The sequence below is a fragment of the Sycon ciliatum genome, chromosome 2 (assembly GCF_964019385.1).
Source record: "Sycon ciliatum chromosome 2, ocSycCili1.1, whole genome shotgun sequence".
In the NCBI taxonomy this organism is placed as follows: Eukaryota; Metazoa; Porifera; class Calcarea; order Leucosolenida; family Sycettidae; genus Sycon; species Sycon ciliatum.
In genome coordinates this window covers 11,028,118-11,049,730 of record NC_088644.1, presented here as the reverse complement: position 1 = coordinate 11,049,730, position 21,613 = coordinate 11,028,118, and the positions used below count along the sequence as shown (strand labels likewise).

Genomic DNA, 21,613 nt, shown 5'->3' with positions numbered 1-21,613 from the left:
CCAAGCCCGTTTGCACAAAGTATATGTGCGCCTCTTGGTAGTTCCACTCAGGCGTACCTCAGACCCAAAGCACAGAGAGAAGTCAGGGTGGCGGAGCCCTCAGGTCCGATATAGTAAAGGAACAAAGGAACAGTAAGAAACTACAAAGTCAAAGGCCACACCGGCTCAAGCGGACAAGTCCGCTTGAGCGGTAGCGGAACTCCTATAAAGAAAGTCTATTCAAGAAAGCTAAAGAGAATAAGACTAATGCTTCTCATACAAGACTCAAACAACACTAATCCAAGACTAATCCAAGACTAATCGATATCTGGCTTAGTCAGCGAACTTATACTAGCTGAAATCTATGCGAGCGGCTACGAAGGGAAGGATCGAGCAGGCAGCAGCGAACGAGTAGTGAGCTGTGCTAAACTCAGCAAAGAGTAATGTATCTAAGTATTGAAGCTAATGCTAATCATGAATCGGAGCAACTAAGCGGAACAGCAGAACAGCGGACCGGCAACAGAGACAATAGCTGACAGTTCTATGGTAATGGATAGTCTAGGTCCGGCGACAGGAGAGGTAACCCTATCCTAATCAAAAGGAAGAGAACATTGATGAAGAGCCGCGGTAGAGGTAGGTGACAGGCTGATAATGAATGTGTGCAGCACTACTATGTATTGGTGAGTAGTACTGTCTACGCAGGGCCATGACATCTCCCTCGGCTACAAAGAAAAGGGTCACGTCCTCGTGACGGGAAGAAACAACACAAAAGAGCAAATTAAAAGGGCTAAAATAAGAGAAAACTAAAGATCGCAGTAGTTCCAAAGAGGGTGCGAGCAAGAGGGAACAAAGCTTCAGACTTCGAATCAGGAAAACGAAATCGGAAAGAACCTACGGCTAGAACTAATGAACGCAATGTAAAGTCTAGTTTCTTTGGCAGGTGGCATCTCTAGCAGGGTCTAACCTTGGAAAAATTGTGACGCAAAACAGTCACTAGGAGCAGAACAAACCTATGAGATAACTGATGAGCTATGCCGAACAAAACAAAACGAATGGACAGCGGATCTAATCTATTGGCACAAAATCTTGTTGTGTGCTGGGAAAAAATCCTAATCAAAGCACGATGGAGCGAGGAGCTAATTGTTCACTGCCTAAGGCACAGGACCAGGGGTAACAGTTGGGCAGTAGGCACTCGAGAGGTAGCTATGAGCAAAGGCTGAACTTAGAGAACTAACTGTATGGGGCACAATTGTTCATACATAGATAATCTTACTTGGTGACACTCAGGTAGCAGACAGAGATCAGTGCGGACGGTACTCATGATGATGGTGGACGACAGCACTTGACTCAAGTTGAGCAGACACTATTAGGCACATGGAAGACAGTACTTTGACGGTAGACACTATAGAAGATGGCGGCAGTACAAGATGGTAGACTGGATCAGTGCACTCAGGGTAGTAGGGAACAGACGACATCATAGCAGTACTAGTGTAAGTGCAGCACCAAACGGAATCGGCTATAGTGACAGGGTGGACGGACAACGAAGACATAGCAGAAACATTGACACTCCAGCAACTGGTGGCAATGGCTGGGTAAGACAGGCACTTGGTGAGGCTCAGCAGACCACGGAATCCTGTTGTTCATGTCATCGTACTATAGGTGAGTGATGGTATCAGCATGGTATGATGAAACGATGAGATGTAGTGGTAGAACAGCAGAGCCAATGACTCGAAGTCAGGAAGCAGTAGGAATGCCTCACTCACAGATGACTGGACTGGCGTAGGGAGAAGGCAGATCTTCCACCAACTCAAGAAGCGAATTTTTTTCTTCCATCTCGAAGGATGGTGGCCTAGCTCATAAAGAACATGGCAGCGAGACAGTTGATCCACAAGAATCACTGAGAATAATCACTAAGACCGGGCTTAGTTGGGACGCAATACACAACATCCAAAAGACGGTCTCGTACCGGGAATAGTCCACACCATAATATACACAAAGTTCAGGGAACCTTCGACCAATCGGCGGGGACCAGCAACCAAACAAGGTTACTAGAAACGAGATGCACCAGACGAGCGCCAACGTCATGAGGACGGGAAGTGCAGACAGATACAGGCGAACGTTTTGTGCACACAGACTGCGCATGCACAAAGTTTCTGGCGTAACGTTTACCTGATACACATGAGGGTAGGAAACGCAACGGTTTGTACCTCAGCGAAATGCAAGCCATAGACCAAGTGTGTACACACACGAACTGTGCTGAACGAGCACGACGTGATAGTCTGTTAGCATGGCTCACGACTGCACACCACGATCAATGATCTGAGCGGCAGTGGGAGAATTGACTCTCCAGCAACGGGATTTAAGCGGAAAGAGGACCCCAGCAGTGTTGCACGTAATGATCAGATTCACGACAGAATCCAGCTTCGTGTAACAACGAGATTGATGGGTCATGGAACTATGGTGGGCAGCCTGGTCAGTCAAGGCCAGGTGGCAACAGCCCAGCATAATGCAGCGTAAAATTCATGATATGGCTAAGTGAACTTAGCAGCGGAATACCAAAAACACCACAGAGGGGCACAATTGGCGGAAAGGACGGCGCGTATCAAACTGTACCAAGCCATCAGGCACTTCAGTGAGACACAAATAGGTTTCCCTAGGCTGCAATATCAGCAGCGGCGGCGTGTGCCAGATAGACAACACAAGTAGGCGTAAGAGCAGTGTCATTCGAGACATGTGCAACCACAATGATTACGTACTTTGTCTTTCTGGTACGCTGACCAGAGTGATTTACAACCACAGTATGCAAACCGGCGGAAATGAACGACACAGCTAGGGATACGGAAGGCCCACTGGGCGGCGTAGTGTACTCTCGTACCGATAGACAACAACGGCAACAATAACAACATGAATGCAGTCACATTCCCCGCAATGATTCATACGACAAGACTCACCACTATCTTCAACCTACGTCAAAACAGAGCCTGATACCACGGTAACACGAAAAAGTAACAGCCCAAAGGTGTACTTCACATAGACATCATAGTTGAATGGTACTCATCAGTGACCCGGAACCCGTGATAGAATAGGTGGATAAATCAACAAAACCTCCAAAAATAATAACAAAATGATAACCAAACAATATTACGTCAACAGCTGGTGCCTGAACTTTCTAGTACGTATTCTTCAATCTAAAGTAAACCCAAGATTCTCAACCTCCGTGAACTCAATAACTACCATTCATTACCTCTGCACCCCTTCAAAACCAGTAAACCCGTTACTGCTTGCAAAACAAATACTTCAGACAAAACCCTTCCAAAACCTTGAAAAATAAAACCAGCTAACCTCCACTGACAACCAAAAAAACAAAACTCACAAAAGACGGTGGTCTGATCGCGTGCATATATCTCCGTACTCTTACCTGGCCAGCTCCGCTCTCCGTTGATCAGTCGGACGCGAGCTCCCGAGCACCACAGCAGCCTTTCGCCGCTTGTCACGTAGCCGGCTACGCATTTTACAACACAAACCACTCCACGGTCAGATCGGACTTCAATTCCGTCGCCAGCACTCGGCAGCAATACAACGACGGGCAATCAGCGCAACCACAAACCGCGAGCCATCGGAGCTTTTTCTCTCTACTCCGATCTTGGATCCAGTCACGAGACCAGGAACTTCTCCAGTGACGATCCGAACCGCACCAATCGTGCGCACAATCCTTCTCTTGCACCAGGCGGAACCACATCGCCAAAGGCGTATCAGACCAGACGAAGCGTAGACCAGGCGAAACTCAATCGCCACGCGGGACAAAGGACAATCATCAGCGGAAACAGAAACGAAACATGAATAGGACGGAGGTGGCGCCAGGCGCCTGTTGCAGGGCGTATCAGTATCACGAGAGCCATCTCTCAATCACTCAATTATCAAGACAATCAATGGACCACAGGAGCTGTGGACAGCGGACAAAGGCCAACACCAGGAGATAAGCGTAAGTGGTCTGGCGGAATCAAGCGGAAGACCGACGAGGCATGACGCGCATACTCCGTCACACAGCGTAAACGAGCTCGAGCACAGAGCTGGAGGATGGCCATCTCCATCAGGCGGAGAGCGCGTAGAGTCAACCTCTTCCCGGAGGAAGTGCTGCAGCGGTGAATGACCCAACACGCGGGACCCGAAACTCGTCGAGTACAACGGAGCACTCACGTAACTCATGAGCGTTTTGTCAACAGCTCCCACAGGAACTACATCGGCGGAGAAACCGGTGAACCATACCAGCTGAGCTGGTTTGAACACACAACGGAGTGAGCGCACGCTCAGAGAGTGCGGACTGTACAATCATGTACAACACGGATCGCGGAGCATCCGGCGAAGAGACGAAACTATTTTTTTTGCGAGCGGAACACACACAGGCTCAGTCACCATGGTCACAGGCGAACAGATTCACCAGGGCTCCGGACGCGGAGGCAGGACTGATCACAAAGGCGTAGGCCAACGGAAGCAGCACTGACAGTACCACAACACGTTTGGGAGCGTATGGCTTTGCTGAAACAGCAGAGCGGCGCAACTGACGATCAACACCGAGGAACGTCTCTTTTGCTTCTCTTCAAAGAGGAAACGACTGCGAACGCAGTGGTAGCCTGGCGTAAGTATTCTCTTTGTTGCCGTTCGCAACTCGGAGCGCGTGTCTTCAACGGATTTGGCGTACGACTCGTCGATCGACGAGGAATCGTCAGTAGGCACTCACAATCCAAAGAACTCGTGAGGCGGCGTAGATTACAGAGCCTGTGCGGCAGAGCCACAGCGGAGGACGGAACGATGATGGAGAGTGAAAGGGCGTACACCAGAGTAGGGCGGAGGATCTGGGAAACTAGACCAAGAAGAATCCTGGTCACAGCACCAAGTGTCGTGGCTGGTTGATCGTCCCTACGTGTTAGTTATCCCAAGCCCGTTTGCACAAAGTATATGTGCGCCTCTTGGTAGTTCCACTCAGGCGTACCTCAGACCCAAAGCACAGAGAGAAGTCAGGGTGGCGGAGCCCTCAGGTCCGATATAGTAAAGGAACAAAGGAACAGTAAGAAACTACAAAGTCAAAGGCCACACCGGCTCAAGCGGACAAGTCCGCTTGAGCGGTAGCGGAACTCCTATAAAGAAAGTCTATTCAAGAAAGCTAAAGAGAATAAGACTAATGCTTCTCATACAAGACTCAAACAACACTAATCCAAGACTAATCCAAGACTAATCGATATCTGGCTTAGTCAGCGAACTTATACTAGCTGAAATCTATGCGAGCGGCTACGAAGGGAAGGATCGAGCAGGCAGCAGCGAACGAGTAGTGAGCTGTGCTAAACTCAGCAAAGAGTAATGTATCTAAGTATTGAAGCTAATGCTAATCATGAATCGGAGCAACTAAGCGGAACAGCAGAACAGCGGACCGGCAACAGAGACAATAGCTGACAGTTCTATGGTAATGGATAGTCTAGGTCCGGCGACAGGAGAGGTAACCCTATCCTAATCAAAAGGAAGAGAACATTGATGAAGAGCCGCGGTAGAGGTAGGTGACAGGCTGATAATGAATGTGTGCAGCACTACTATGTATTGGTGAGTAGTACTGTCTACGCAGGGCCATGACACATTCAATCATGGTGATAATGATAGCAATCATGGCCCGGCAGTGGATCACTAACTAACGTTACTTGCCGAGTTGTCGTACTTATAGCCTGTGGGCCGTATGGCATTGCATTATTTGCAACCTGTCATTTTTATGTTACCGTCACATGTACATTGTACTACATGTATACCGGCATCTTGTCACTAGTGCAGTAGTGAGCCTGTTAGGTCTCTACAAAGTCAATGTAAGTCTTACAAGGTACTTCTAAGGTTTCTGCTAAGTTCTAGCCAACAACAGACAGATTCCAAAAATTACGGGTGAAACGGTTCCATGTTTTTCATGTTCGGGTACCCTAATGCCAGCATAGTTCCCCACTGTTCGGGTGCCAGCATAGTGTCCCTTGATATCGTGTAGCAAGTACTATTACACTGTAGACTGTACCATTGTACTGTCTGTACAGGTGGCACTATGTCCACACGCCATCACCTCTGTGAGCCAGTGCTCTGGAGCTGAGTATGATGGCAGAAAAAGAAAGACAAGGGAAAGAGCAATCGCACAACTGGACAATCAAGCGTTGGCAGTGTTGCGTACGGACTTATCTTGGGAACACAAACAGGACAAAGAGCGAGCCAGGAGAAGCAAGACACGGAAGCGAGCAGGAGGCAACGAGGAAATCAAAGCCGAAGAGAAACCGCGAACATGGAGACACACACCAGACAACAAGCAGAACACCAACAGCAGTACACGAGCACACCAAGACACACAAAAGCACCTAAAACAACAACTAACAAATCGCCACTCAAGTAATGTGCGTTTGTAGCGTAATCATCGTAATATACAGGGGAAATAGAAACAAAAGACAGCCAAACACATTGTCAACTCGTAGCCAAAAGGGTATTATAAACGAGGCCGTGCGGGGGGAAATTAGAATTGAGGTCAGGAAGGCACTCACACAGCTCATGAAACCAAGCACTAGCACTTGCTAGAAAGAGATAAAATAATAAGCAAACATATGCACGGACAAGGTAAACGGGGCGAGGGATGAAGTAGCTATGAGCGTGCATGCCAGACAGACGAATGGAATACCAGTAGCGGAGGGGGGGGGGGGGGGAAGGGGGCAACAAGCAGCGCAGCTACACAACAGACAAGTTCAACAAGACACATTGAGAACAGAGTCATTAATACCACCAGCGGAACACACAGTGACATCAACACCAGCACAGCCACAAACACAACCTGCCAGCGAAAGGCCTAAAGCACCTAGAAACGAGACTAAGAGAGGGAGAGAGAGCGACAAGCCAAGCCAGACTCGTCTACACCAGCACACTATCACACAACCTAAGCAAACAACACATGGCACCCAGATGAAAGAAAGGAAACCAGCACATACAGCAAACCTTCTAAACGTAGCCAGAAGCAGCACCAAGATGAAAACACAATATGCAACGCACCACAGTAATAATCTGCGTCGCCGAGCGCTGGGTGCTTGTAGAACAAAAAAACATCATTGTTTTGCCAACAACACTGGCAAGAAGCCAGCGCTGTGGAGACTTAAAGCGAGGACTTGAACGGTATCACGGGATAAGGGCCGAAAGCTGGCGATCTACTTGAAACGAGACTGCAGATTTCGAATGTCCAGAACTACAACCTACGGCACGAGAAGGGACGACACAAACACAACGCACGCAGACGTTCATCAGCTATAGTACCAGAATGCAAAACTGAACGTGACATGCAGCATTCCAGAGATGAGGAGACGCAGCAGCAGAATGGTCCAGTTTCACAGTGATTACAGGGGGGCAGCCTGACTTGCAGCTGCAGCTGCATGCCACATGAACACTGGACTTGAGGGTGGGCCAAGCCCGAAAGTTGCTGAAGGAGGAAAGACGTTTTGTATAGTAAAGAGACCATGTCATGTAGTGTGAGTGCTGACACTGAGTAATGTGCGAACAGCAGCGTAGAAGTGTACAAATTAATTAAAAAACAAACAGCAAGGAAATCATTTCGTCACTGCAACTCACAGAGGTATCAGCTGAGCTTGCAGCTATCTTGTTGCCATCACGGTTGAAGCAAACTTCAAACACACCCGAATTTCCCTTGTATTTGTGCAGGAGCTGGGCGTCCTACACAAGAGGATACGGAGCAGAACACACACACACACACACACACACACACGCGCGCGCACACACACACACACACACACACACACAAGCGCGGGCACCCACGTACGCCCACGCACACAAAACAGCACAGTGCATGATGTAGCCGTGTTACCAGACCCTCTACAGCGGAGATCCATAACCAGAATATACAGTGCCAGTGCAAAAGCTAACATCTCTTTCTGTACAACTGCAGCTCAGTTGTACTCACTATGCCACTTCCCGCCTCAGATCTGCACCAAATATGATGTAATCCTGGAATTTCGCCGTGACAAGCACCCATGCAGAAAAAGTCAGAAGCTGCACACTAACACTCTGGGTTTCATGTACTCTTGGTATCAGCCAAATCCAAATCTGTTTGCGTGACGACCATGCTAAGGTAAAGCACGCTTACCTTGGTCGACCATATATGAACGCAGTTGTCGAAAGAGCCGCTAGCTAGCAGCTGTGCGTCCGGGCTGAATGCTACTGAATAAACGGCTTCGCTGTGTCCGCTAAGGCAGCTCTTCGACACTCCTGTCTCGGCATCCCACAGTCGAACGGTGCTGTCGAATGATGCACTGCACAGTCATAAAACACACAGATGCACAGGCCACCATTGCAATGAATTACTACACAATGGCCAGTAGAAAACCTTCTAAACAAGTCCAGTGTATGCAGTCATCACCCCACCCCACCACAACGATCGGCAAAGAGAGAATAAGGACAGATGATTGAAGTTCTCAGCAATGTTACTTGGGAGGGCAGGACAACTCCCTGCCAAGCTGAAGATGGATGCACTACGTGTACTTACGTTGCAAGGTGTGCAGGCGCGTTGGGAAATTGTGTAAAAGGTCCTGTTTTACTCCACTTTATAGCAAAAATCTCACGCGTGTGACTCTCCAGACTGTGAATGAATGTGTCCTCCTGCGCTGTCCATAGCTACATATCGCACATACAACAAATACACACACATACACACACACACAAACACACACAAACACACACACACACACACACACACACACACACACACACACACACACACACATGCAAGAAAACACGCAAACACCCACCCACCCACACACACACACACACACACACACACACCATAGAACTATAACTACAGGCCATCTGATTTACAACCAGCACGAAGTGAGTTTGGGGCCGGAACTTGGCACATTCGTCAACGTAATACCAGGTGTACATAAGCTCACAAAAGTGTGCAACTCTGGATACCTTTTATATGGGATCCGCACTCCGCCGACCGTGAAAACTCATATCACGTGGTGTAGTGTTCACGTTGCTTCTAGCGACCAGTAGAGTAGAAAAATAGCATTCGCTGACAGAAACCCACTCAGCTGATGCAAGTCATCAGCATAGTAATGGCCAATATCGGGACTGCGCGCATGCTGACCTTCGTGGTACGCAGTACAAATCAGACTTGGAACACGTGATATTAGTTTTCGCCGTCGGAGACCCTGTATGCAGACTTGCACGCTCTTGGGAGATCATTTTGCTCTTGGTAATACCTGTCTGGATTAGTTCTGACTTCTGAGTGTTTAGTTTCTTTACCTTCAGCTTTTCCAAACCCAAATCGTAGAAGGATGAATTGCATGGCCATTCTGAAGAGGTTTGCTTGTGGAAATAGCACGGTGTCCATGACCAATCATACTTCGAAGCAATAAAAACCAGACCCAATCATTTTCTGAATGGACAGTGCATGCACTGTAGAGCCTGTATAGGCTTTGACTTCGTGAATCAACAAAAATAATTACAAAACAGTTTTCTAACTTGCACGGTCATTGGTTTCAGCTTGGCGCATACAAGCATGATTCCAATATGCAAAAATGTTCTGGTGTGATTCCCTACGGCCGAACGCTCGCCATGGCAGGAGTGTTCAAAGCACAGGACACCATTACAGCGCAGGATAGACCCAGAACGTACCTTGGCCGTGGTATCGTCTGAACAGGACGCCAGGATGTTGCCAGCGGGATTCCACCTCACCGTGTTCACTTCATCCTGCACGGCAAGGACGTGTGCACATAGAGAGAGAGAGAGAGAGAGAGAGAGAGAGAGAGAGAGAGAGAGAGAGAGAGAGAGAGAGAGAGAGAGAGAGAGAGAGAGGCAAGAACATGATGTGAATACGAAAAGGAGAAGAAAAAGGACTAAGGAGGCTTTCCGATCCGACCAAAACAAACAAACACAGTGGAAACAATAGAGGTTGTGAGACTACATTATCAGTAGAGCCGTCTTGGCAAAGTCGCGGCACAGCTCAATACACTGGCGGTGCAGTAGCGACTCAAGCTGAATGTATAGCGCCCATAAGCGGTTTCGCTAACTCACCACCATGACATTACTTGCATAACCTCCACCAACTGCCAAGCTGCAAGGGACTTTCCAGTCCTCGTTGCTACTGGAAGAAATCACCATCCCATTGAAACACATCTACACCAGTACATGACCTTCAAAAGCAGCAGCTACACACCACACGTACCTTATGACCGCGTAGTATCTTTAGTGGTTCGTCATAGCCGACACGACAAATGTGTATGGATTTATCTTGCGAGCAAGTTGCGAAAATGGAGCTACTCTTCCAGTCAATGTCCAGGCAAGGTGCTACAGGAAAAACAGAGGAACAGAAACGACAACAGGAAGAACTGAGTTACGCACACCAACTTGGTTTCTCAGTTACACAGAACCCTGTGTGTGTGTGTGTGTGTGTGTGTGCGCGCACACACGTGTGTGTGTGTGTGTGTGTGTGTGTGTGTGTGTGTGTGTGTGTGTGTGTGTGTGTGTGTGTGTGTGTGTGTGTGTGTGTGTGTGTGTGTGTGTGTGTGTGTGTGTGTGTGTGTGTGGTGGTGGTGGTGGTGGTGGAATGTGTGCGTGCGCGTGTGGTTCATCTCAACAGACGCAACAAGCATGAATATCAGGTAAAAAGGTACAGGAGGTTGACAGACTGTAGCCACACTGAAATGCCTTTTGCTTCTAGTAACCTGACCACAGGTGTTGTTCGAACGCCGACTGAGACATGATCGTACAGTGCGATGCACAAAAGCAGCGACTTGAGCATTCGGAGACTCCGGCGTATGTTAGGACTGCATCAAAAGAGCAGGTGGGCTCTGTGGTAAGATAGTGAGTGCGTTCGATTTTGCCCACGAATCTATGCTGAATCCATTCATGAATTACCCCTGGCTATTCACATCACCCCCTGTGAACGGGGTGAAAGGATTCTGAACCGATTCAAGGGCTCATGATATGAAAATCGAATAACTTGAATGCACCAGATTCCATTCATGAATCGATTCACAGGCGTAATCAAGCGCATGCACTCAGTGTGGGTACATGCCTGCCTCGCTTATCTCTCTCTCACCGTTATGGTATCGAAACTGCTGTTTGATCGTACCCGTGTGGGCATCCCATACCACAGCCGTCTGTAGGAAACAAGACAGGCGCACAGGTTCACGTCAGCAATGCCTTCGCATTCACAACTAAAAACCCTTTTGAAAATCATAGGCAACAGACTGACAGTAGGGGAACGTTCATAATTATTGACCCCTTACACGAAACGAAAACAAATGTTTATGGATGGGTAGGTCGAGGAAAATTACGTTTTTAAAAATATTGATAGCTGAAACATCAATCCAATTCTAGCGGTCAAGTCAATATACATGACACTTCTCGCTCAAAGTGGGGTTGTAACCAAACTTTTTTTTGCTCCGTGAAAACTATCCATAATGCTGTGTGGCCCCAAATGAATGTATGGGCATAGTTCGAGGACACTATGTCTTGGGACCAGGCTATGGCAGGAGGTTCACAGCATATCTACAGGTGTGAGCAGTAGTGCTACAGACAACACCAGTCACTCACATGGTCAACGCTGCCGGTCAGTAGATACGTGCCTTTGCGATTCCACTTGATGGCGAATATAGGGCCTTGATGGCCAGACAGCTTATGCAGAAGGCGGCCTACAGTGCACAGACACAGAAACGCACACACACACCCACGCCAAGATGTAAGCGCAACGCAACGCAGAGGAAGTCAGTACTGATAGTGCCGCAAGGATTGAATCACGCCCCCCCCCCCCCCCCCCCCCCAGACACACACTTAACCTTCTAAACACAACTACCCCCCCCCCCCCTCACACCGCAAGCAACCATTCAGACTTCAACAAGCAGCGGGTGTCCATACCTTGCGGCGTCCACACCCTTGCAAAATGGTCGTAGGAGGCTGTGGCTAACAAAGACCCGTCATGCTGCGCATAACGACACACAGAACAAACACGAGAGAACACACAGGTAAAGCAAGAGAACTACAGACTACAGTGGTTGTGCGAGATACTACTGTGCACGTGCAGTCGTGCACGCACACACACACACACTTTGGATCAGGTGATTTCATGCCATCAGTTGATATGATGTGATCAGGTGATAAGATGTGAGCAGGTGATATCGTGCCATTCATGTAGTTTCCCCGCGCCCGTCTTGTATTTACATTATATTGCTGCACGCGCATGCCTGCTGTGTCCTACGCATCTGACTCCGGTACTGCCACAGCTGTGCGAGTAGTTGTACCTTAGTCTTTACCAAACATGTACTAGCAGTAGTTCTGTTTTCTACCACTCTACACGACGAGGAAGATGTGCTTCCATGATTAATGCTCGTGTTGACGTTCGCGTTGTTGATAGTCCGTGGGGAATAATTCTGGGAATGCGAACGGAAACAGCAGATGGTGGTAGGGAATCTGTAACAGTGGCGGCTATTGAAACTCAACCCCAGGAGCGGCGCGGTGGGCTCGCACTGCACCAACACAGCAAGCGACCACAGCAGCCTCAAAGCATGAACAGTACATGCACACATGTGTGCATTTCTACAACTGCTGAACTGAGCTGTACGCAGGCCGCATCTTGCATTTCCACCAGGAACGCCGGGGAGGTTTACAAGGCAGCGGTACGCAGTAGTACACATGTGTACGCAAGACCAGAACGTGAATGACATAAAATGATCATCACGCAATGCTGGCATGCCAGGCGCATGCACACTACTCGCTACGATTCGCTTTACTGAAAGTCAACAAAAATTATTCGGTGCATACTTATTTTCGGCCTGGTCATGTTAGGCCGAAAATGTTCTGCAAGGTTCAGTGTGACAGTGTATACAGGCAGCAGCAGTACAGGCCGAAAATTTAATGCGGCCGAAATTTGAATGGGCCGAAAATTTGTCGACTTTAACACAGTACCTCTGCGGCACTTGTATGTAAAAAAAACCCAGGAGTCGGATTTCAGTAGCCACCACTGTAGAGAGTAAGACTACAGGTACACACATATGTACAGCGTCTTTCTCTGTTACCCAAACCTGGACTTTCCAACTGGGCATCACGAATTTCCAGGGTACATGACAGTACGCAGGGGCATCACACACGGTGCGACCAGTGTGCGTGTACCGTACACAGTTGGCACAGCTTCGCGAGTAACACGTTGCACGAGACCCGTCAAGGCGACCACTCTGATAAGGGGACCACCTGTCCTACACAATTGTAGAGGACCACCACACCTAGGGCCAAGGGGTGTTATTTCCAGTCAAATGACCCTGGATAAGGAGACCACCTGTACACAGCGACCACATTTTGAAAGTCCCCTGAGTTGTCGCCTTAGACAGGTTTCACTGTACCATACACAACATAATGAAAATGGAGCGGGCAACATTTCACACTATACAACGAAACACAATGAATCACACACACACACACACACACACACACACACACACACACACACACACACACACACACACACACACACACACACACACACACACACACACACACACACACACACACACACACACACACACCACACACCACACACACTTCAGACATGCCCATCGCGGAAGCGATGATAGCGAACAGCTATGTTAGACATAGCAACTTGTGCTGGGATTACACCATTCAACAGCTTGCAAGGCTGATGAATTGACCGCCACTATTTTTAGCCTGGTATCCACCACACAGCTGTTTGAAGTGACTTTTTCTGGCCAGTGAATCCCTATTTTTTTCATTTTTCCATTTTTTTCTACACACACCACACCACATACTCCGGCATACACTGGCTGTTGGTAACCACCCAGAAAAACGTGTGCGACCATAATCGTCGGGAATTGAACCCGCAACCTCTCGATTGGGAATCGACTGCACACACACACACTCACACACACACACACACACTTGTTGCTGACTGCCAAAACTGGTCATGTGGGTCTCCCCGGGAGAGCCTCAGAGGGGAGAGAGACTCAAAGGGAATCTTGGAAAGATGACTCAATTGGCTATTGAACCGCCCAACGGCCGACACCCCCTGAAATCCCCAAAGCTCTGGGTGAACTTGAAAATGATCCCACTTATGGGCTCACCACACCTCAGTAAGTGGGTGAGGACAAGGTGCAGAAAAAGGATTGACGGCATCAGGGTATCCGTCCCGGGATCCACCTGCAGTTACCCCTGCCCCCAGTGAAGGTAATACTTGCTACTAGTGTGGGTGGCTAAATCAGAGGGGATCTGATTCAAGCTTCACTAGCACCATGATTACACAAGAGTTAATCTAGCCAGAAGTAGTCCATGGTTAACAGGTATGTATACTTCAAATAGAAAGTATATGAACCCTGAAACCAACAAAGGTGGTAGGTACAACACTACACCTTCAAGCAGCCGAGCCCGTTGGCAACAGACCCAACACTATCCGGCATAAGCGTACCCACCAACCGAACTAGCTGGCACACACACACACACACAACCACACACAACCAGTGTCAACCACACACAACCACACACAACCACACACGCACGCACGCACACGCGCGCGCGCGCGCGCACACACACACACACACACACACACACACAACATACACAGTCACACACACGCGCGCGCGCAATCACACACACACACACACACACACACACACACACACACAATCATGCACTGCAAACTCACATTCCAATCCAGTGAGGTAACATCGGTGGTAATCTTAGGATCCTTCACACCGTTAGGCATCACTGCTACATCACGCTGGTGGTGCAGTACAGTGGCTGCTCCATCATTCCAAATACACGCTGTTCCATCACCAGCACTGTCAACAAAGGTCACCAGACCAACCAACACACGCGCGCACACACACACACACACGCACACACACACACACGAACACACACACACACACACACACACGCATACATTAAATATTTGCCAGACTTGGAAATATGACCCCCATTAACCGACTCGCCACGCCGCAGTATGGTGATGGGATATGATGCTCATGTGTACTCATGTGACTATCATGATGTCATCATTTTGCCAGTATGTTATCGCATGCGACATCTTGGACAAGTCACTCCCATTGCCTGCTTGGCTTGATGTTCTTGAATAAGCGACGCAGAGAAAAGAGTTTTTAATGCGATCAAACCAGCATTCATGTTGTTACTACAGTCGACCTACCCTTATAACGATAACCTCTATAACGATATTACCCTTATAACGATATTTTTCTGCCAAACCAAATCACTCCATTGACTTGTGTATACAATGTGTATACAATGCATTACCTCTATAATGCTACAATGCATTACCTCTATAACAATATTGCTTGTCAGTTTGAGCACTCTGGCAAGGTACGTTCGGGCCTGATTGGAAATTTTTATTTCCATTGCTATCAGGTTCGGCCTCATTTTCTCTGTGCTGCGCTGATGAGTTCAAAAAGAACGAAACAGCATGCTGTCCGCAGATTGAGTAACAATATTGCTATAACGATATTACCCCTATAACGATATAAAATGGGCTGACCAATCGACATTTTCCATTTTATAACAACATCTAGCAGGCAACATGTAGAGCCCACGATCCAGGTAGGGCAAGCTTCACTTGATAAGTCGCTGGGACATGACGAAATGAAATGGGGGCACCAGTGGGCACCTTGCTGTGCACATAATGTGCATGTACGTCAGTTTTTTATGCTATGAAGAGTGTAAAAAATGAACAGAATTCATGCATTATGATGTATGTGTATGAAATGAACCAGTTACCCCTATAACAATATTACCCTTATAACAATATTTCTTGGTGTGACGCAAATATCGTTATAAGCAGGGAGTAGTAAAATACAGGGAGGTGACACGAGCATGTACGGCCAGTTTGACGATTGCCTCAGCACCGTTTTCACCCGCCGGGTGAGATTGGGGTACTATGGGTACCGAAGTGTGTAGACAGTACTAGACACGCGCGCGGATCAGGATTCTCTCGATCAGGGAGTAGTAAAATACCTACCGCCAAAGAGACTCCTACTGCAGCCCGTAGAAACTCAGCGCTGAGAATTTTCAACAATTGTCTGCCTTCACAAAGTTTGGTAGTCGACCAAACTACCACTATGTCAGGATAGAAGTCCAGCAAGACTGGTATCACTTTGGGAGATATCCCTGCGTGCCGTAGATTTTTCCTGTGTCGATACAAGCTGTTTACGAGGACGTAGCCCGCATTTCAATCCTTGACAAACTTAGGAACATTTCATTCCGAAAAGTGAACTCCCGAATCTCTAGCATACCATAATATGAAATGCTCATCATCACAAAGAAGGTAGAGAAGTACTGGTTGATCACAACTGAGGAGAAATTAGTGCCGATCGTGTGGTGTCCTAGAGATTTTTTCGACTTCGAAATCGGTGCACTCGCTTTTCATCTCCAATCGTACACGTATTGTTCTCAAGGAAATCAACTTCGTTCTATTGCTCCATGCCGTCGATCGGGACGAATTTCGGAAGGGTGGTACCTTTCCATATGGCGATGACACAGATGTATCACAAGAGCAAAACAAATGCTGTTCCATGAGATGGATAGACCTTTTCATGGAATTAGTTCTTCGACAAATACTCAAGATTGATTCAGCAGATCATCTTTTTTTGCGAAAGAAAAAAAAACAAGCGCGAGGCACCCATCAAAAATCACGATTAGTGGCGTGTCACCTCCCTGTATTTTACTACTCCCTGGTTATAAGGGTAGGTCGACTGTATTAACCCTTTGTGTACGGACTGTACAACTTAGGGGATCGAAACTTTTCAAAATTTCAATCGATCGTAACTCAGTTGTTCCTGGGTTATATCCGAAAACTAAAATATGTAGGTCAAAGAGAAAACTCCCAGCTGTCCATTGAAACAATCGCTGAAGCGCTCCAATTTGTGGTTCCAGAGTTACGAAGCTCGAAAGTCGAATCACGGCAAATGTCGCTCAATAGCCGCTCGCACAAATTTGAATGAGGGATTTCCCCATCATTCTGGGCATGCAGTGACGTAGAAACACATTCAAAATGGTAAACGGACTCATGGCAGTTTGTGATTTTTTTTGAAGTAACAGTTAGTTGTTACGAGCAAGGAGAGCGAAATGGCTGATGCAAGACGACTTCTGTCGGAATATTGGCGTTGCAGCTAAGACGCTGGGCTGTAGCGCTGGCGTTTTGACCTTCATGGTGGCAAGCGTGGGCTCAATGTGTTCCTCTTGCGACGAGCTTTCCAGGAAGCCCAAGATTGAAAAAATCGTCAAAAGGAGACTAAAGTGATGACCCAGATAATTATAGAATTTGAGGTGAGTCGAGATCAAATTCAGTGTGTGTACAATTTTTTCAGTACATAAAGGGTTAAATACGTCCAGGTTAACCCAGGTTTTACTATAATACGGAACCTGAAACCAACATATACAGCCCCCCCCCCCCCCCCCCCGCAACACACACACACACACACACACACACACACACACAGCCTACCCAGACGCTAGCGCATCAGTACGAGGATTCCATGCACAGATGAAGACCTGCAAGAACACAAAGCGCACACAATCATGATGGTCAAGTGCACTACTTACTTAGTCTTTCACTCTAATTAGACCAAAAGTCTGCAGGGCAGTAACTTTGAAGTACAATCATGTACTTGTACAGGTACATGTGCCAGAGAACAAGGAAGATGCCGAGTTCTGATGCTACCTCCCAGGACCAGGGAAATGCACCTATGCTATCAGTTCTGATGCTACCTCTCAGCATCAGGGAAATACACCTGTGCTATCAGAGGATCAGGGGAAAGCTATGTGCTATCCTGTGCCATTGGTAATCCACTGCAAAATCACATTCGAGAGTTGCCAGACTGCACTCATCATTTAGTTATGTATGTATTTACATGCTAGACTCAACCTGCAGAGAAACCAGGCCGGCACGCGCCGATCCGTGTCACAGTTAGCAATGCCACAGGACTGGCCAAAGAACATAGTTAAACATACTGTAAGTAAGACATGTTATTATAACGAGTCGCAAATCTAACGATTGTCCAAAATCCATAGGTTAACGAGAAGATACGTTAACGATCTTGCAATCTTCAGGCAAATCCGCACATAACACATGTAGGGCTGACAGCCTCAACGTATTATAACGAAGAAATGTTACGTTCTTTACTTCCTCGCTCTATTTACATGTCTTACAGTAGACGATTACTGCCACCACTAGATTACCACTCAGGGTTGCACTACTTTACCTCGGAGGAATGCCCACGCAGGATGGTGGCTGTGCAGTCGGCGTCCGCAGTCGGCGTAACAGGCGCCGGTGCTGTGCTCATCGGCTGCTGCTGCTGCTGCTGCTGTGCCGGTGACGAGGCAAACGACGCCACAGAGTTGTTGCTTGTACGATTGCTGCTGATGGCAGCGGCCGCCGCTGGGGCAGCCGGGGCTGACGCATTGTGAGTGACTGTTGCAGTAGGCGGGATGGCCGGTATATCTTCCGCTGCTGCCTCCGCTGAACCAGACGCATGCACAAACAATTACGCACACATCAAATACACAGACACACACCACAGACACACAGACACACAGACACACACCTACTCACAAACTTGCTCACTGCCAGATACTGATGACGTGGACCACCCCCCCCCCCCCCCCACCGGAAGAGGGGAGGAATTCAGAAGAAATCTTGCAGAGATAACTCGTTTGTTTTAGTTACTAAGGTGCCCAATGGTTGACAACTCGCAAATCCCCAAACCACAGGTGAACTGAAAGTATGACCTCGCTTATGGGTACACCATAGAGCTGTAAGAGTACTTTTCCCTTCCTTCAAACAATCCTGTTGAAAGGAGGAATAGGCAGTGAAATAACAATAACGTTAGGATTTACTTGTCTAAGCACTCGCAGACTCAAGTGCAGCCACTTACACGTTAGGGTACCTCAACTGAAACGTTCAAAACACGAGTCGTACGGTCTCTTTGCTGCATACGTCACTTTACTGATGACGGGTGAATTCCCCGAAAAACTACATATGAGTATTCAACAGTGAGTGTTGCTTTCTTGCAGGTTTGCCAAAGGTGGCACGGGCTCCTCCTGTGCTCCGGATGGCAGTCATGAGTCAATCAGAACAAACAAACAAACTGCGATGCAGATTATAAAAACCTACCCTTTTTCTCAACCGGTGACACAACGTCCATCGCTTCCTCGGCATTGGGTGGAGGATCTTGCTTGACTTTCGATTCTAGCCGAACTTTGGGTTCGAGTTTGACCCGTGACACTGGCTCGGATCTGACACGAGATGGCGTCACCGTGTCATTCGCCCTGGAACCCTTACGAGGCGTTGGTGTTGCAGCCGGGGGTACTGCTGGAGACTCCTTCTCTGCGGCCACAGCCACAGGGGCTGCTGCTGCAGTGAGCGTTGCTACAGAACTGGACGGTAAGCCCTGCGTTGCAACGGGGCTCTCTTGGAGCTTTTGCCGAGAAGCTATGAGATCGGGCTGAACGCTGTCGAGGAGTGACAGTGACTCGCGGTTACCCATCTCTGTTCCATCCTATGCATTTAGGAAGACACACATGCACATTCGTGCAAAAACACATATACACACACACACGCACACACACACACACACACACACAGACGCACACACACACAGACGAACATACACACACACACACATGCACGCGCGCACGCACACACAGAGATTAGCATACATGCACATCAACAGTTCAGGATCTACCGAACAGGCAGAAAATTGCGACGGTCAATAATTTCATCTATAAACTCCAAAGAAAGGGAGTTCGCCCGGTTGAAAATTTCGTCCGTGGATCATAAGAGTGTATTGAAAAGCTGGAAAAATCGATATTAGTACGGCATTTAATTTAGTCCCAAAGCTCCTTGGACGAAATTAAATTCAAGGCGAATATTTCTGCTTATACAGTATGCCCATGTGTAGTATAAAAGTAGTGCAGGTCAACGAATTTCAAAGGCGCGCTGCCGCGTGTGTAGCGCCCTGAATACGTGCAATCAGCTAGCTCATCTACAGATACGTTGTCCAGCGTGGGGAGTGCAATTGGCAAAATAAGTATCCTCAAACCCATGGGGCCTGCAGTGTTCTTCGTACAGAGCCAGCAGGAACAACACTTCCAAACTTTCGTCAAATAATACCCACCAAAATATAGTGAAAAGTAACATACGCAAAGGTTTTCAGTTGTTCAGCAGGTGCAGTCGAGATCATTCTGGTTCGAATTCCCACCGTAATGCTGGCTCTACTTTACCGATTGTTGTCATGTTGTCAATCTTGGGCTCATTGGAAAGCTCATGGAAGGTGGATGTAATAGTGAGCCCGGATTTAGTAAGAAGAGTCATTGGCGGCTGAACGCCAAGTGCAAACCAGTAGTCGTCTTCGACTCACAGTGTCACTTGTGCTGGCTCAAAATCACTCCAACTTGTTCAAATAGACTCAGAAAAGCAATGAATACAAGTGCGGTGAGTGATGTCAAAGGTCGTTATTCGCATGGCTGACTGCACATGTATAATTACTGGGACATAATGTGTTTTGATAAGGAGTTTGTACTGCACCACTACACTTCAGTCATGCACAGGCCTTAGCTCTTTTCTTTCTCGATTACATAGAATGGCCCACATAGACTGCAGAGCCGTGTACAAATGTAATGTATGACAGTAGATGTGTCCTACCTCGCTCAGTGATACTTCAGCTTCAGTGTACAGCAGGCCTTTCAGAACGATGCTGATCAGTGCTCCAGCTGGCACCAGGGAGCTATCCACATTCATATGGTGAGTATTGGACTCTCTACCGAACGTAAACGCTGAGTGTACGAAACCTGTGTGTAAGGCCACCGAGCATACAACACCACCACGAAGACAGTGGCACACAGCGACGTAATTGGTCAATAACAGTATTCTCAGGTGGGCGTATCATGCATTGCCTTACTTGTCTCACTTGCAGACAACGCAACATTTGCATCACCAGTCCACTCACACAAGTACATGTAGCCACAGAGAAGCAATAAAATTACTCATATCATGTTATAGGCAAGCCGGTGAACACATTCTGTGAAGGGACGTAACTATTAATTGCTGAGACTGTTCGTTCCATGAAATAAATCATGGCAAGACAAATTATAGCATGGCTGGTAATCGAACACAGAAGCAATTATGAGGGGGGCGTTTACAATAGTAAATGAACATACATGCATACTGGGAGGGTATTAGGAACTGACCCTATGAAGCAGACATTTCATATTCGTATCTCACCTGATTCTTCCAGGTATCGAAAGATCAAAAAATTGAGCTCATCACTTTGGATGCTCATAATTATTGCTATCCACGTCGAATAAATTCCCAGGACATTGATGCAATACCTGATCCAGCTCTCACCGTCTACACACCATGCACATGTCCTCACTTTGACAGGATATATCTTTCCTTCAAGGCCATCTACCGCCCCTATCTGAAATAATTGAACTAACTCTTTGAAAGCACTACTCAACGGTAGAGAATATTCTTGTTTGCACATAGAAGATCGTGCACAAAAAGTAGTTTACAACGAACAGGAGAGAACAGCGAGACCAGGGAGTC

At 47.7% G+C, this 21,613-nt stretch overlaps 1 protein-coding gene across 1 annotated transcript; it reads right to left on the bottom strand.

The window, feature by feature from the left end:
• Positions 1-82: 82 nt before the first annotated feature.
• Positions 83-21,562, bottom strand: LOC135808660 (F-box-like/WD repeat-containing protein TBL1XR1-A). The gene is made up of 15 exons (XM_065321881.1): positions 21,290-21,562; positions 20,711-20,856; positions 19,181-19,565; positions 18,270-18,526; positions 17,513-17,559; positions 14,702-14,837; positions 11,911-11,974; positions 11,590-11,687; positions 11,093-11,153; positions 10,217-10,338; positions 9,667-9,741; positions 8,534-8,661; positions 8,135-8,300; positions 7,603-7,704; positions 83-7,229 (listed from the first exon to the last, which is right to left on the bottom strand). Exons 1-15 carry the CDS (start codon positions 21,549-21,551, stop codon positions 7,185-7,187), a joined length of 2,094 nt encoding a protein of 697 aa, XP_065177953.1. The 5' UTR covers positions 21,552-21,562; the 3' UTR covers positions 83-7,184.
• Positions 21,563-21,613: the final 51 nt, after the last annotated feature.